Below are 17,752 nucleotides of genomic sequence, written 5' to 3'. Positions count from 1 at the left end.
CACAATGATATATTTCTTATGCGTTTTTTTTTTAAATAAAATGTGTATGAGGATTTTGACTTGAGGTCTGAATCCTTAACGTAATAAACTTTTAAATGATAATGTACTCTTTTCTACCTGTCATTAGGGACGTACCTTTTACTACAGTTTTATTCTAAACAGGCTGTACTGGTTTTTACAAAGACCAGAATCTCTGGGAACAAATTTGTACCTTAATATAAAAATAAAAACTTGTGTGTATGTTGTTGTTTCTACATCTTCTTCAGTCATACACTTAGAAAAGGCCTGGCAGTAATATGTTTACTACACTACTACTGGCTACTCAGAGCTTTGCTTATCTCACATCTGCACCTAGGCACAAGTAGAACATCAGCAGGTTTAAACCCAGAACTTTCTTGCTGTAAGGTGACTGTGCTAACATTGCACCACCTTGCTTGAGATTTACACGACAAATACAGAATGAAACTTGAAGCCAAAAATGACTTAAATGCATTTCAATTCACTTAAAAGAATCAGTAAAACCTTAAAAATCTAAGAATAAAATTAACATTTTACTATTTTTAAAAAATATTTCTAAACATAGACTGTCTCCTGATACTGCAGCTTAAAATCTGGAGCAGATGGTGTGATTATATATACATATACATTTCATATATAGATGTAGCATTTTTGGCACCTGAAAAGGACAGATAGATATCTTGAGGGCCAGTAATTTTCAGACTGAATAAAAACAACAAAGAGATTGAAAAAAAGAAAATCCTCCAATCCTACTGCTGCTTTAAACTGATTCACAACAAAGTACACTTTTATGTTTTTAAACTGCATATTTTTTAATAAATATTTTAAAATATTTAATTTCCTTGCAGTAATTCCCACATTAACATACCTTGGGGGAAGATCAGAAGAAGCAAACGCTCCCTTGGTGTGCTCAGTGACATAGTGAACCGACTGAAGTGTGCATTGCTTTGCTTGTTGCCATATTTCAACTGTATCAGCACGCTATTCGCTCGCTTCATTCTGTGGTTTGTTATATTGGACACTAAGACGCCCTCAGGCAGTCCATACTGAGTGATGTATCTGAGACATCTGGTGATGGACGAGTAGTGGGGTACGAATCCCATGCTCTGATCATGACCTGTGTCGCTCTCCACCTATTGGTTCACACAGCACTCCAGCTTGCTCAGAGGGGGGTGTGACAGGTAGAAGCGCAGGAAGCCCCCTGCTGCACAGAGCTGTGGGTAAAATAAGCCTGCCTATTATGTGTGTGTGTGTGTGTCTGTGTGTTTGTGTGTGTGTGTGTGTGTGTGTGTGATAGGGTATTCCAGTTACTCAACTCCAGTCTCACTGAGAAGAGTAAGGGGTGAAATAAACTTGCACTCTTCCATGAAATGCAAGATCTCTTGAAAACGGTGAGATTGAATTGCAGTCTTCGTCAACAAACGTGTGCATGTGTGTGCAGACACTGTTATTCTGCAGCTTAGCTGTGACACCGTTCGAAAATGTCCATCAGCGAGCAGGATAGCGAGGCAGTGTGCCGATCACGGCACCGCTCTCCTTCTTTCTCTCTCCATTGCTCCCTCCTTCAGATGGCCCCAGCGGATGGAAAGAAACACTAATGGCCGCTCGTTATAGAGAAACACCGACATGAAACAGGACTTAATGAGCTGTTTTCTGTTTTGTATTTTTCTCAGGGGGTCATTGTTATTGGTGGAAAATTGATTGGCAGCAGGCCCGCACCCATGGGGACTATGCGATGTTCTGGGCGATAGCAAAGTTGTTGCAGCAAGGGCAGCTTTGTTCAGATGTTTGAAGCTGCAGGGTGTGTGAATGCACGTGCATTTATCTTTGCATTCTGAAGCTGGCGTGTGTCTGTGGAATGTAGGGAGTATGCGCGAGAGGGAGGTGATAAATCCCAGTTTTCACTGGGTTCTTTGTAAGGACATTTCAAGCTGTGAAGAAATCTACAGCAAAAATTGTTTTTTGAATGTTTGATAGATTACTTCTTATATATATCACATAAGCTGGTAGCTCAGGCATGTGGAAGTTGTCAGTATTATCCTGTTATCTTTTATCTCCTTGTGAAATCCTCTGAAAGATACTAAAGCTTCAGTTACAACACAGATTACATCTTCCTGAAAGAAATACCTAGCAAAGCAGTGTATAACAACAGAACGCTATTTAACCTTCAACAGAGACCTACAAAGAATCAACACTAGAGCCCGACAGATTTATCAGCAGGTCAGTATTATCATTTATTATTAGCTATTTGTCATTCTGTCAGTACCCACATTTATAAAGGCAGATAAGGAAGAGATGGGAGAAACACCCTTCAACCTTCAATCATGTGAGTGGTGCATAGTTTACCAATCAGAGGGCACGCTACAACTTCCCTGTTGGCAACACATGTACTGGCAAGCTACAAAGACGACAATCAGCTAATCCCAGCAGAGCTGAGTAAAAAAAATAACTACACTGACCATATGTCAGGGAGATTTGTTTATGTTTTATGCGCCTGAAAGAAGAAAATGATAAAGATACAGGAATATTGTTTTTTTAATACTGGAGTTTTCAGGAATATTCAAATCTTAAATTCAACTTTTATTTGCCACATACACAATCATACAGAGTACAACATGCAGTGAAATGCTTAATGCTGTGCAATTTCCGACCAGATACAAGTATAAAATTAAAGTTAAAAAACAAAATTAAAAAGGTGTGAAAATCAACAGTGTGCAGATCAGTGAACAGGTATAATATCGAAGTACATTATTTTGTTATTAAGTGCATGTACAGTTATGTGAATGTTGGATCTAATCAACACACAAACCAGGGCATGGACACATTTGTGAAAATGACAGTTAGGCAAACAGATGAAGTAGATTTTGTAACAAAAAAAGACTACAGTAGATGACCTACATCTCAACATTGGCTTTAATATTGTGGGCAATAAAGAAGGCTTCTGCATCTCAGAATAGTAGTAAAACAATATGAAGCTCAATAAGTTAGGTCACCACTGGCAGACTGCATTTATTTGTTTGTTTGTTTATTCATATATTTATTTGTTCATTTACTAATTAAAAATCTTCTGGAGTTTATGAGTGTTTGTTTAATGACAGTGGTATATTAGTCTGGTGACCTACAGCATTTAGGTTTTTGGATATTGTCATATTGATAAAGACTTAAAATGCAATATAGTATGCAATTATGGTCCCCACTTAATTGAAGGCAAGCATGGAAACTGGTGGGCACCTTTTCAGTGGTTAAGGTTTTGTGGAAATTGTAATTTAAAATGATATATACTGACATGAGGTGCTGCCGTGTTAGGGCATCTTGCACAGTGTACCATTACACAATCAATTTAAAAAAGGGATAATGCTGGACACAATACTGTAGAGATGTTTTTCAGTATTCTCTGCAGAGTAACAGCAACAAATGAAAATAAATAGTTATCTTTTTCTCATCATTCTGGTATTTCTGGTAATATTTGTTGACGATTTAAATCTTAGATGATCTGTCTGGGTTTCATGTAATATATATCTATACATACATATCTATACATACATATATATATATATATATATAGGTGTAAAAGTTGACCAGGCTCTGCAGTGAATTTAAAAGTTCAAATTTAAAATGAAAACAAAAACAAAATGCTCAATTTTTTGAACCGATGGTGTGTAATGACAGAAAACTTGTCTGAAGCCTGGACTTTTGCCTCACAAAGCCTATGCTGACTTACTTTTTGAAACTTTGGACATTATGAGTAATAACAATTGTAACAGTTTATGTGTAAAAGAAGGACAAGCAATAAAGGTTTATTGTTTTAAAATGATTTCCCAGAACTTGATGATTTACTTTAATCAACTCATCGCAAGTAATAAACTTATCCCTAAAGATATGTTTTGGAAAAAGGTAAAAAAGACCTATCTGGAAACATTTAAATAGTTTTTGATGTCTTCCAGTGAGAACATTTAATTTTTTTGTTCCCTGATTGCTAACACTTTGGAGATATATTCAATAAAACAATATATTCATATTCTGATTGCCTACGATTAAAGGAAGGGTTTTGGTTGGGGTTGTTGCAAATGGAGAAATCAGATCTCAGAGGGTTAAAGTTCATTTGGTTTTGTAATACATCTTTGAGAAGACATGTTATGCTTGCGTTGCAGCCATTCTTTGATATAACAGGTTTTATTTTACCCTAACGCCTCGAGCAAATTTCCCAAAAGCCAAGTCAACTACCCAATATGACTGAAAGGTCTTAGATTTCTCCCCTGCTAGTTTGCGGGAAGAACCTTATTTATTACCAGCTGTATTTGAATAGCACTAATCTATGCATCAAGCCGCAGCACTCAGTCTGCACTTGGTAGATAAAGGCAGCTGGCATACTCCAAGGCGAGGCTGAATATCAATCGGCTACAGATGAAGCCTGTTCTCTCCAAAAGAGGTCCTAAAAGCAGCAAGACTCCACACATGATTACAGACTGTCCAGCCACAGTTCCTCAAACAGTGACTGGAGATGTGAAAAGATTGCTCTATTATTTAAAATTGGTGGAAAAACACAATATTTTTTACACCATGGTGCAAAGCAATTCTGTGAGCCGGAGGTAGGAACAGCATGAGATCATTCATCCTTTAAAGAGTGGCACACATGATTCACTTAGAGGTTATGCATACATCACATTTTATGCCCAGCAAGGAACAGTTCTGAATATGGGCCTCATTGTGAGGGGTAAGCTGTGTCCTGCCTGCTTTAAAACGGCAAGGGACCCTATTTTCATTTCTTTGCAACTACTGTTCAGATCAACGTGGTGGATTTAGTCTTTGCATTGTGTGTCTAGAGGAAATGTCCCAAAACAGCCAAAACAGAGATTCTTCTCACGTATTGACGGCAAAGGAAAGACTAATCAAGACCTTGTTATGGAGGAGTCCATATAACATTTGGCTTCGGCTGGACTGTTTTCAAGCGAGCATGAATGCAGCATTCATGTTGTTGTTTTCCTTTGCTTACAGCGAGCATGTGTTTGTGTGACATTGCAGGGAGTTTGGCCGATGGAAGGTGAACAGCTTGGCCCTGGAGAGACAAGAGAACAATGGCTTTTCCTTGCCTCTGGACCCCGAGTTCCTCCAGACCATTAGGCAGCTGGGCAGGAGGCCCAGTCTTAGCGCCATCACAGACAACATTATCAGGAAATACGGGACCCACTTCCTGCTCTCTGCTACACTGGGAGGTAAATAAAGAACACAGCTTGTGGTTATCTTTGCTTTTACTGACTTGCCTTAAAACATGCGAATAACAAGGTGATGTTTTAGGAAGCCAGATGAACACAGCCTTTTTTACACAACAAGAAATTTTAACCCTCTGATGTCGAAGTCATCATAGGTGTCAACCGTAACTCTGTCCCTACCCTAACACTAATCCTAGCCCAGTCACCACCGGTGACAAATTGGACCACAGAGGGTTAAAGAAACTTTTTCAGGATCTTTACAAGTATTTCAGCTTGAGACCCAGAGTGAATTTGACAGAGTGGGAAAAAAAAGCCTCATGTTTTGCTTGTCTGTTGAGACTTTGGAGCATTTTCAGTTGCCTTTCATCTTTAAAATTCTCTTCTCTACTTCAAAACCCAAATAAAAAATGCTAAAGGGACTTTCATTTTTTTATTTAGCTTCACAATTTTATTGCTGTAACTTGTGTTCCAACAACTATCCTATTGAAAAGAGCCAAGTACATATGCAGGCACAGTGTCTCTGTCTGCCTATTCTTGTTGCTTTTGACTTTAGTCTATCAAATAAGTAAATTGGCATCAAGGGTAATCTTCAGAATAAGAGTAAACCTCTAGCAGCAGAGAGTCTGTCAGTTAAACATGTTTAATGCTCAAAAGCTTTTTGCTTTGCGCTCGTTCAACTACTCTAAATATTTAAGTTAATTTTGGCCAAGAATGTGGAATCATTTGTATGTTTTTTAAACGCAGATTTTCTGACTCAACATGTAAAATCTGTCTTTGAAACTGTCAGTAGATCATCTGTTTCCATAACAATAGATCTAAGTTAGCCTGAGTGCTGTAATGTGCAGCAAAGCCCCCAGCTATCTGGTGTTCAATCACCTCCCAGCTGCTCTGTTTGGCTCTTTTCATCTTTTGTCTCTTGTGCATAAACTCTGAATACCAACAGTATTCAAATAGATCGGAGAGACAATCTTGCACATTATTGGTTGCAAACAAAAGGAAAGAAAATACAGCTGCAAGCCAAAGATAACGCACAGCATTACCTTTAGCCTGTGCTAGTAGTGGTCTGTAAAAATATTGTAATATATAAAGTTATGCTGGCTAACAAAAAGTATTGTGTTTTGCAACCTCTGTACAAAAAAATTTGCAATTCTGATTTTTGAACTGCACATCCTTCAGTGCCTATGTCCAGTTTTTATTGCATCACAGTCTTCTTAATTTCCCCTGTTCGTTTGTTTCCTGGCACATTCCCACCACCTTTAGATCAGCGCAATGGTGAAGAATTTGTTTTAGCACAATCAATTGAGCACCTGTGCTTACGGGGTTATTGTATGGAAAACTTATGTAGCCTTTATCTGAAAAAAATAATAAATAATAAGACTTCTACAAATCTCAATTTGTGCAATACAGCAATAGAGTCATCACTAAATTAGGGTGTATTAAAAGGGCCGTTTGTTCTCTTAGCAGGTTTCCATCTTTATGAGTTTAATGTAAAGATGATGATGAGTCCTGACAGGTGTTCATGTGTTAAGATTTACAGTTACACAACTGAGTATGATGATGTTCTCACGGAGGAGTCATAAATAATAAATCTGTATGTGTCACTGCGTCTGCGTTTTTGCAGGGGAAGAGTCATTAATGATATTTGTGGACAAGCGAAAGTTGAGTCGAACATCAGAAGCGAGTGAATCAAATGGCACAGCTGTGACGCTGGAAGCTCTGCACCAGCTGGCCGCCTCCTACTTCATTGACAGGGAGAGCACCCTGCACAAGCTGCACCACATCCAGATCGCCTCCACCGCCATCAAGGTAAAGTCAGCTTCTCTTTGGGCTTCAGTCACACATAACAACGGAATCACATTATTTGCCAATCGTTTAAATGGCTCCCATTGTTATAGCATTCCATCTATGAACGCAGCCATTTCATTGAGTCATTGTTCCAATTTGCTTGGATGTTGCTTCACTGGATAAACATAATTATTGTATTTTTCAAAACATGGCAAAGTGGTCTTGATTAGCCCCCTCACTAAAGAATTAATTCAATCACAGCCAGTACGGTGTATTTCAGTGGTAACCATACAATCAGCAGATTTGGCTAATTTTAACAAGTGGAGCTTGTGTCAACAAGCAGTGATTGTTTTTGCTTTTTTTGTTGTTTTGTTTTATTCTCCAAATTTACTGAGAATGCACACATTCAACAACTATATTTGTACCTGCATATTAAGAGCCCATTGATATGCTGACATACAAGTTTCCACTGGTTGAATAGTACACAAATTGATAAGAGGTCATCGTGGGATTGTTACCTTTTTACATTTATTCATTCAGGTGAACTATAAAGGAAGTCCAACTACCCCATTAAATGCTGTATATGTTTTAAAGTTAAAAAACATGCTGTATGCTGTATATTCTTTTCTTTATTGGACTAAATCAAGAAAACCCCATCCAGTGGTCAGTACTTGCCAAGTCCTAACCACTTACTACCACTTACTTTATGCAGTTTACAGCCTGTGATAGGACCTTGATGAGCAACTGTGCCCTGCTTCAAATGCAAAATAGAAATATTAAAATATTTTTAAGCCCTTAGTTGAGGGGATTAGAACTATGTAAGGACAGGGAACCTCTGTGCAGAGTGTTAAATGACAGCTATTTTTCTTACCATTTTTAATTAATGAACCATTAGGACTAAATGCACTTAAGACCTTACCTAATGTTCTAGCCAAAAATCCACCGGCAGCCATTAGTGAGGCAACCTCTTTATTGCTTAATAGTTTTACTTACAAAACTGTTGGGCAAAATGTGTATTATAACAGTGGTTTGCCAAGCTTTCATTTTATTTTATGGAATTAATTTTATAATTATTATTTTTTATACTAAGATAAGCTTCCTCGGGGCTTATAAGTATAATTACTATATATAAGGCATAATAGACGTGCTCTATTATGTCAGGTTGAATGCATTTAATATATTTATTTTTCTTCTTCTCTATAGAAGGCACAATTGTACCAGAATATTTTAGATACTTTTTTTTTTCCATTTACCTTTTTTCCTTAAAGTATTCATTTTTTGTGATTGTAAGCCAAGCACAAATTATATTGGCTTACCACCGTCATCAAATAATTAAAGAATAACCTTTAATTCTTATAAATGATTTTATTTTTTATTTAGTAACATAGGAGATTATTCCTACAACCCTGTGTCACACCAATGATAATACATGTTAAATCTTGAATGGCTTGTAAAAATGTAATTAAAAACCCAACAACCTGGGGCTGAAAATGAAGCCACTATAAAGATACAAATATTGTAATTCCTTAAATAATCACTTGAGGCTACTTTCAAAAGTGAGTCAATCCCCGTGGACGTCCATATTAAAATGGCTTTACAAGAGAAAAAAATGTTTACAGTCTGTTAAAGTTTATAACCCTAATTTGAGATCCTGTCTTCCTTCTCTCACCCCAACTGGTCACAGCAGATGGCCCCGCCCCTCCCTGAGCCTGGCTCTGCCGGAGGTTTCTTCCTGTTAAAAGGGAGTTTTTCCTTCTCACTGTCGCCAAAGTGCTTGCTCATAGTGGGTCATATGATTGTTGGGTTTTTCTCTGTATGTATTATTGTAGGGTCTACCTTACAATGTAAAGCGCCTTGAGGCAACTGTTGTTGTGATTTGGCGCTATATAAATAAAATTGAATTGAATTGAAAAAAATTGGTATAAAAAATGGTAGTTTGCCTCATACTTATAATTGTAGCTAATTACTGACGCATGTAGCTGTAGCTTCTGGATATAGCCATTTTTAATACTCAAGTTTTGGTCTTCAAACTTCTACTATTTTCATATGTTACTTATTATCACTAATTAGCAATTAAGTCTGTAATACACCCATACAAATTTATATGCAACTTGTTTACTAAGCTAGGTGGTGCTAGCTGATAACTCAGCACTCCACCTTCTCATCCAAACATGTTATATTGGGCTCCACAAAGCCAATGTGGCATCTGTAGCACTGAATGTTGCGTTATGTGATTACATCTTTTATATATAGTCTATGGTATTAAAAAAGTTGCTTGTAGAAAAAAATAACTCTGAAACGTCAAATACAATATTTATTTTATTAAAAGAAACTATAATGTTTGAAAGCTGATAAACTGAATAATCTTCTTAATATTATTTAGCTGACAAATTAGAAAAAAATATCAGTTTCCTTGCAAGTATTGCATTGTTGTGTTGGCTTTGATGTGACATTTGAGTAAACATGCACATTCAATGAGCAACCAAGAGAAGACATGAAGCGAGCAATACTGTTTACTTCCTTTCTCACTTTAATGTGTGTATTCACAAGCTTACATATGAGGCGGCATTCTGAGAATATCTAGATAGGCTTATGTAAATATCACCCTGCATCTTTTACAGCTTAATACCTCCAGGGTGTGTTCATACATCACTCTGTCAGTTGTTATCAAGCAGAATGAATTGAATAGGCTGGGTTTGTCCTTCACTTAAAATTCTCTATGTTTTCAGAGGAATCTGTTACTTCACATGGCTTTAATGTGTTTACGCCTACCTTTGGTAAACCACAGATTAACATCTAAGAATGTGGGTAACAATAACAATGTGTAAAAACACCAGTCTGAGACACGGTCAGCTTCTTCAGTCTGTTTGTCATGTGATTACACCTGCTTCTGCAGTGATAGTTTTGAGATTGGATCTGCTAAAAAACAGAGACACCTGACCTGACTAACAAATCAATGTTTGCCGCTTATAGATCTTTGCTGTTTTCCTGCAGTGCCACTGACTAAGAAATAAGCTTTATGTGAGAGCATGTCTTGAATGTTTTGAAGATGTGCTGAGCTGAAAATGAGGAGGCAATGTAAAATTACCTGATATTATTTCAAATGAGATCAGATTAGATAACACAGCACATGTGAGGAATGACGCCAAATTGAGAATTAGTACACAGTAAAATATGTGAATCAAAATAAATAGTAAAAACTATTGCAAGGTAACTTTACAAAATGATATTCATCAGTAAATGGATCTGATTGTGGTCTCATCAAATATAAGAGCGCATTACAAACCTACTGAAAAAGTACCAGTTTTACAAAAACATGTGGAAATGTAGTTGTTATAAAAATTCTGTTTAATTTAAAAATGGATACAAGCCTGATGTGCAACCCAGTATCACGACAAAACATGTAAAAGACACGCCTGTTCACCGTATCTATGTCACACTTCACTCCTCCAAAGCGTGAAAAAGACACATGCAGAAGCTGCAGTAACAGCGGAAAAGCATTTAAACAGACATTATTAACACATTTACATATATATATACATATTAGCCGCCTAGCTTAATCATTTCTGATGATTAAGGACTGAATGTGAAATGACTGAAATGTATCCTATAGGTTTTTTTGTTCACTACCGCCTTCTTGCCTTTAAATATTTTATGGTAATGCAGCTTCTGCATGTGTGTCCATTACACATTTTAGCACAATATCGGGTTGTGATGTGTCCAAATTGGTGTCTTTGTAACTACTGTCTAAGACAGAAGTGAGAGCTGGTGTCCTGCAGGTTTTAGATGTGTCTTTGAATCAACACAGCTGATTTAAATGGCTAAATAACTTCTTCAACATGTCTTGAAGTTCTCCAGAGGCCTGGTAATGAACTAATCGTTTGATTCAGGTGTGTTGACCCAGGGTGATATCTAAAACCTGCAGGACACAGGCCCTTGAGGCCTGGAGTTCCCCAACCCTGGTCTAAGAAAACAAGCAAACATTAACCCTCACACTGAAGGTTCCAGAGCTAGTACTAGCATTTTTGTTTGGTAATTAATAATACATTTCATAATCTTAGAAAGCGTTACCCTAACTGCGGTCGTTTGCCTTCAGAAGAGCTTTTTAGATACTAAAGTCCTCTGACCACAACTTTATTGGCATTTACAGCATGGACACATGTTAAGGATCAGTAGGAAAAAGGATTTGCAGAATGTGCAGGTGGTAATTATGTGGTAATTTAACTATGTCCATGTCTTCAATGGAAAGGACAGCCAGACTGCAACATATAAAAAAGGAAGTTGCTTCACAGTATTTTGTATTAAACTGCCTTCTTTTAAATTTATGAACTGACTGTGGTGGAATCCGAATCATTGCAGCCCACTTTAACACCTGGGTATACCTACTGAAATAATCTATTATGATAAAGACAGCCCTTTTCGAAGAAGCAAAGCATGAACAATCCAAAATTACTAGACAGGGTAAACAGGGCCGGTTTGAAAAAATAAGTAGTAATTATATGTGCAAGTTCTTTGAATTAAATCTTGATCTTTCGGGGGGTCGGAGGTAGTTTTTTTTTAACTGTAACCTTACAAAGTTACAAAGTCATCCACATAAGTTGCTAAATGAGGCAACAGTGTTTGTAGGGATAAGAAAAACCAAACCATTATTAACCCTCTTATAAAAGAGATGTTAGGTGAAGTGGATAAGCATGTAGTTAGTGTGAATAACAACCTTTAGTGGATGGGTGATTTTATAACTGTGACATGTCTGAAAAGATCACCATATACAAATGTTAATGGGTGTGCTGTGTCTTTACATTGAAAGTTATCACTGAGAGAGAAAGAAGCAACAGAAGTTGTCTTACTTTGTTCTCTCAAACAGTTCACAGCCTCTGTGTGGGTGCAGCTGCTGTGAAGAGAGAGAGAGAGAGAGAAAGAGAGAGCAGAAGCTACATCAGCTATAGATTTTTCACTGAGTATGAAAGAGATAATTCTGGATGACAAAGTTGCTAATTAGCACAACAATGAGGTGAACGGAAGCGTAATGATCACTGCTGAGCGTGAGCAAGATGTATTGTGCCCCAGTTGAAATTGTAGAAATTTTTCATATTAAACATCAAATTATTATCTAAATTCCTACATTAAAAACTGAATACCATCCAAATCACAAATAAACAGCATTTATAAACTAATATTAAGCAGTTTTGAGCAAACATGGGCAGGGCTCTGTTCACTTTGGAAAAAAATAAATAAATAAAACCTGACTGTCCGGTCTGGTTCCTTGTGTAGCTGCAGTAACAAAGAAAAAAAAGCCAAACTGCTTGCTTTTTTTCCTCAGATGCAGCCTATTCTTCATTGACTTGTCCTTAGTGATGCCCCACTACGTAGTCCATCAGAGATAAAACTGTACATTCTCTAAAGTGAATTGGCAAGAGGACGTTGAGCTGATTTGGCAGCCACCACTGAACCAAAGTGCTGCTAAAAACCCCTCTGATTGAGATGAATAGAGAAAAAGCCCTCTAGGGTACGTTTGTTTGTGAGGCATTTTCAGGTGACTGATGTAAAATATTCACAGCATCACCAGCCTTTAATTTCAAACATGGATTTTTACCTCACCCAAATGAAGACGAATGCCAAAACAAAGCTGCCTTTAAGAAGAGCATTGGTCCCCTGGTTTTAAGAGATAACATATTTAAATGGTGGAAACGCTTGGCCTGAAGGCCTGTAGGACTGAGCGAAGCAGCTCTGGAAAATAATCAAAGACGGGAAAAATGAGATAAGAGTGCAAAAAAAAAAAAAAATGGCTCTGCTGTTACATAGTGTGATGAATCAGCCCTTCCATTTCAGTAATTTCCTTTGAGAGCTGCCGTCATTTGTCAAACATTTTGTGGTACGAGTTAAGGTGTCATATGCGGGTGAGTAGAAGAGATGAGATGAGGACAGAAAAGCCTTATTTAGAGGGCCTTTTAGCCCAGGATCCAAGTACACAGGAAAAGTCGCAATAGTCATCCTACTTACCTTTTATTTGCTGCGCCAGCTCGTCCACATTGAAGATTCATTAAACTAAGCTTGTGAGGGGAATATCACTGACAGGAAGGAGAAGTGATAAGGAATGCTTGACCCAATCTGCTGTGCCTGCCTTAGCTGCTCAGCCATTACACTCAGTTTGTTCAAGCTAAGGAGCGCACAAATAAAGTTTGAGCATCTGAAGATTAGCAGATAACTGCTGCTGAGCAACAATCTCAGAGCACAGGGCTTCCAAAGTTTGAGGCTGTTTTGATGCGATGATAAACAAAACCAAATGAAAAAAGACAAAGTACTTTGTCATCATGAGCATGGATGAATAATTCATTATGGACAGACCTTTTTTTCATGGCCATTATTCAGAAAGGAAGATAAATGCTCTTCTTTTTGGCTCTTAACCATGTTTTTCACCAAATTTTAACATAAGTTCCCTTCCTTGATATGTTGTAGACGAAGAAGCTGATTATGGCAAACCTGAAATCTGACTTTAGATGTCAAGAGGAAGCTGGGAGAAGACATCTCCCAGCTTCCTCTTTTTCATGTGCTGCAGGTTAACAGAGGTGAGGCCCGAGGAGCTAAAACAACACAGAGTCAAATTTGCTCCCTCGGCCCCTCTTCCACTACTTGCAGTAAAAAAAGCACAGCTTAGTTTCCCTTAGTGAACATAACAGCACATTCAGTATTAAATTGCACTTTCTGCTACCAGAGGTCCCCCTCTGTCCCCCCGTGCCTTTTTTTTTTCCATTCCAAAAGCCACACAATAATCACATTCTGATGCTATTTGCTTCCTCTTCCTCTTTTTTCTTGCTTATACTTTATAAGCTTATCCCCCCCTTTGGTTGACATTAGAGTGTAAGCCAGTGTAACAAAGTGGTCTTAAACATGCACGGAAATCCTCAAAGACTGAATAAACAGGCGGAAACGTATCTCAGATGCAAATGTGGATTTGCACATCCACTACGCTGTGGTGATTAAGGGAACAGCAATTCTTGAAGGTGCAGAGAATGAGGCAATTTTGAGATGAGCGATGATTTTTTTTTAAACATGAAACATTAATGTCATCTTGTACTTTTTTTCTCCAGCAAGCAGAAAGTGCAGCCATCCAAAGTCCATTGTTGCTCAAACATCTGACAACACAAGCTCACTAAGTGACATTTTATGCTGTTTTGTGGAATTATTCATATGAGAGATTTGCAGCAGTGATGAATGTTCATCAGTAAAATGCTCCTAATTGGTATTATAATAATATTAAAGCCACATTTTTAAATAATGAATGTGCCTCAGAGCCATCTGTATCAGTGGAACATGTTAAAGGGCTAAGTGCTGTTTTGCCCTGCCAAGGCTTCACACTAGTAACACATAGGCTATCATCCATTTAGTTGCCTTGCAAGACACTGCATAATCTGATTCAGAGAAGACAGGTATCTTAACAGGCAACTTGTGGCGTAATTACCTTTTATCAAGCCTATTTTATTTAATTTGTTAGCTTCAGTTCATCTACAATTAAATCAGACAAAACTGTATCTCTAATGATTTCTTGTCAGTCAGTTGTCAGGAAGAAAATATTTCTTAGCCTGTGAAAAATCAGGTGCATTCCAGTTAGGATAAACTGTTTTTTTTAACAATATAAAAAACATATTTAAAATAATTATAATAAGATATAATATAGACAATAACTTTAGTGTATTTAATGAAAGCACAAAGAAGTGTGCCTTTGTACCATAAAAATATTCTTTGCTAAAGGCCTTGTATGAACATATGTGTGGGTTAAAATGTATTTTTCCAGAATATTAAAATAAAAGTGTAAGTAATGTAAGTACATCAAATATCTACATGAGACTGTGAGTTTGTGTTTAAATCAATAAAGCGCTGCAAAAAAATACCTGGAGCTAAAAATTTAATTCCACTCGAGGTGTTGCAAAAAACAAAATGTAAATTTGTTCTATGCATTTGGTTTTCTATAACTGATTTTGAGCATATTTATTATTGGAAACTGCATCAGTGGTATCTGTGATGGAGCATAATAGAAATAAGCATTGGTGCCCTTCTGTTTTATCAGTGTTCTGATCATTAGTATTTTAGTTCCAGGATTTTATAGTCATTATTCTCAGTCAATAAGTTTCCATTTTACTTGTCAGAGAGTGTGAAATAGAGAGATAATATTGATGTTCACACGTTTTGGATAATACTTTGAAAGTATCACACTAATCAAACAGCTTCCATTTGTCATGCTTGCAGGGTCAGCGTCACAAAAGGTGATAAAGTTTATATTCATTTTATTGTGGTAACATTTTGAGTGCCTTTATTGATTATACTTTTATGTTGTTTTATGTTAACAAAAAAGAGAGCTGATTTTGAGGTTGGTCAGATTTGTTTGATTTCATGTGCTTCCTATTGAATAATCTTATTGAATTTGCTCTATTTTCTTCTTTTTTGTTATCATGTTTATCTGTTTGCAGTGAAACAGCTTCACTGCTGCTCTACCAAATAAAACAGATTTGAACTAGAGGGAGAAATTGAGGTGTCCTTTACTCTGTGTGTGCACAACCTTTCCAGTGGGAGAAGTGAGATCCACCATCTATCTTCTTCCACTGTGAAAACTGAGGAAAACAAGCAGCTGTGCTGTGCTTAGTCCAGTTACGATGCCAAATCCTGGCTCTGGCTCTCACCTGCTCCAAAAGTCAAAATGGCTCACTTGTGTGTTGGGCCACTGTGCCATCTCAGAGGGGAGCAATGTTAACTTTACAAGCAGCAGTGTTTCCCCTGAACGAATGTGTGTGGCAGCAGCAGACCTACATATTTTACAGACAAGAGTGTAAGAAGAAGCTGAGGAGGATGCCTTCAGGGGTCACTGGGGAATGCCTGCTTTGCTTGACTATAGAGACAAATTAAAGGAAAAACACAAACAAACAAGTGAGGTACCACAACAAATGTGTGGGTAAAAAAGCTCACTGAATGATAAAAATAAAATGAGTTAAAAACAGCATTTCAGATCTCAGTTTTGTTAAATGCCTGTTGGAGATTTTAGAGACTCTAAACATGAGATTATCTTTGGAAAAAGAGGTATTCATTCTTTTAGTAGACTTCCAGAGCACTCAATTTTTCTCAGTCGCTCATCCAGCTAGGTTTCAGCATTAAACTAGAGTCTATTACATGACCAACTCAGAAAGACAGACAACCATTCATGTTCAATCAACACCTAAAGCTAAATTAGAAGCCAAAATTAACCCAACATATACCCAACTGGACTGTGGGTGGAAATAAGAGCACCTCTGCATAGATGCAGCTTATAGTAGCCACATAGCATTGTACTAGTAGCACTTCTTTTAGAACCTCTTTAGTCAAAGTAGGATTGTTATTGCAGCTCTACTAATTCATATTTGCCAGAATGTTTCTGTTCTCACACCTGCCAGCCACTTGTATAGCCTATGATTGGAGAACACAACCCTGCTCTTCCATGTCAAAGAACATTAAATAATATATTTTTTTAAAAGCCAGTAAAGTCAAGGGGAGAAAGAAACAAAAATGAATGGTGGAAACTTAGGCTGGAAGAGGGTTGCAGAGTGGGGTGTAGCAACAAGACTGTCTGCTGGCTAAAGCATTTTAAGTAGCCCACTTATATTTGCTTGTAGGTTAACTCAAAAGGAAATCGGCAGAGCAATCTTGATGTTGGCATGGAGATGTGTCAGGATCACTGGCAGAGTTTTAGCTTGAGGTCAGTTAATTGTTCATGGTAAATTATGCTGAGGTTATCGTCATGGTATTCCTAGCTTTTAAACCCCTTTTTGTAGATTTGTATTCAGCAAAAATTGGGCCATTGTTTTTCAGCAACCAGCTCAAGGTTGATAGTTCATGAACTATGTGCAAAGTGGTAGAAAGAGGAATGTAATGTGGGAGGGAGACAGTAATTTAAATATTCAGTAATAACAACTTAATGGATCTTTTTAACAGGATTTATCTATTAATTCTAGAGTGGAATATTTTCATGTGCCATATTTGCTTTAACCGTAGGTTGATTATTTTAGCCAGTATATTTTTTCAGGTTTTATTGTAGAGGGCATTTTTGTGTGTGTGTGTGTGTGTGTGTGTGTGTGTGTGTGTGTGTGTGTGTGTGTGTGTGTGTGTTGTTTTTTTTTTTTTTAATTTTCATGCTCTTTATATTTGTATTGTTCATTGTTGCCATCCGGAGAATACAAAAGGCTTTCATTTCAGTTGTCAAATCTTTATCGGAAATCTATGGGATTTTGTTACAATGATCGTGTTACGGTGTTGCTTTTTTCAGCAAAATTTAGATCTTGATCTTTTAAAAATTGTGATTAAAAATACTTGTCTTATGGACCAATATTTTTTTAAATATGGTTTTAGGTTTAGTGAATTCTAAATGAGTACTTGGCTTGTAATAAGTAAATCAAAAGGTAAGCCTTGAGGGCATAGTGAAATGTGTCACGTCCACAGCATGTATGAGCATCACAAAGTGCTTATTCTACAAAAGCCTTTAAGCGCAATTAAATGTTCCATTAAATGCAGCTGTTAGTTATTCAAACATAGTCAGCACAATTATCTTGTATACAATTATGGTGCATTAATAATTCCCCCGCCAACTGATCCGTGGCTTTTACTGATCACAGTTTAAAAAAAAAAAGTCTTCGCTCCTTTAGCAAAAAACTTTTTTTTTTTTCATTTTTGGGTTGCATTCTAATAGGGAAGGCTGACTGTGCACACATGCTCTGCTC

At 37.2% G+C, this 17,752-nt stretch overlaps 1 protein-coding gene across 1 annotated transcript in view; it reads left to right on the top strand.

Moving 5' to 3' along the window:
• The window catches only part of brinp3a.1 (bone morphogenetic protein/retinoic acid inducible neural-specific 3a, tandem duplicate 1), a 61,051-nt gene that overhangs the window by 20,589 nt on the left and 22,710 nt on the right, over positions 1-17,752 (top strand). The window contains exons 4-5 of the mRNA XM_063460461.1: positions 5,041-5,231; positions 6,850-7,034. Of these exons, the coding sequence (XP_063316531.1) occupies positions 5,041-5,231; positions 6,850-7,034 (376 nt within the window). The remainder of the gene's footprint in view (positions 1-5,040; positions 5,232-6,849; positions 7,035-17,752) is intronic.

Source organism: Pelmatolapia mariae, linkage group LG17 (genome assembly GCF_036321145.2).
Source record: "Pelmatolapia mariae isolate MD_Pm_ZW linkage group LG17, Pm_UMD_F_2, whole genome shotgun sequence".
Taxonomy (NCBI): Eukaryota; Metazoa; Chordata; class Actinopteri; order Cichliformes; family Cichlidae; genus Pelmatolapia; species Pelmatolapia mariae.
This window is presented reverse-complemented; position numbering and strand designations above follow the sequence as displayed.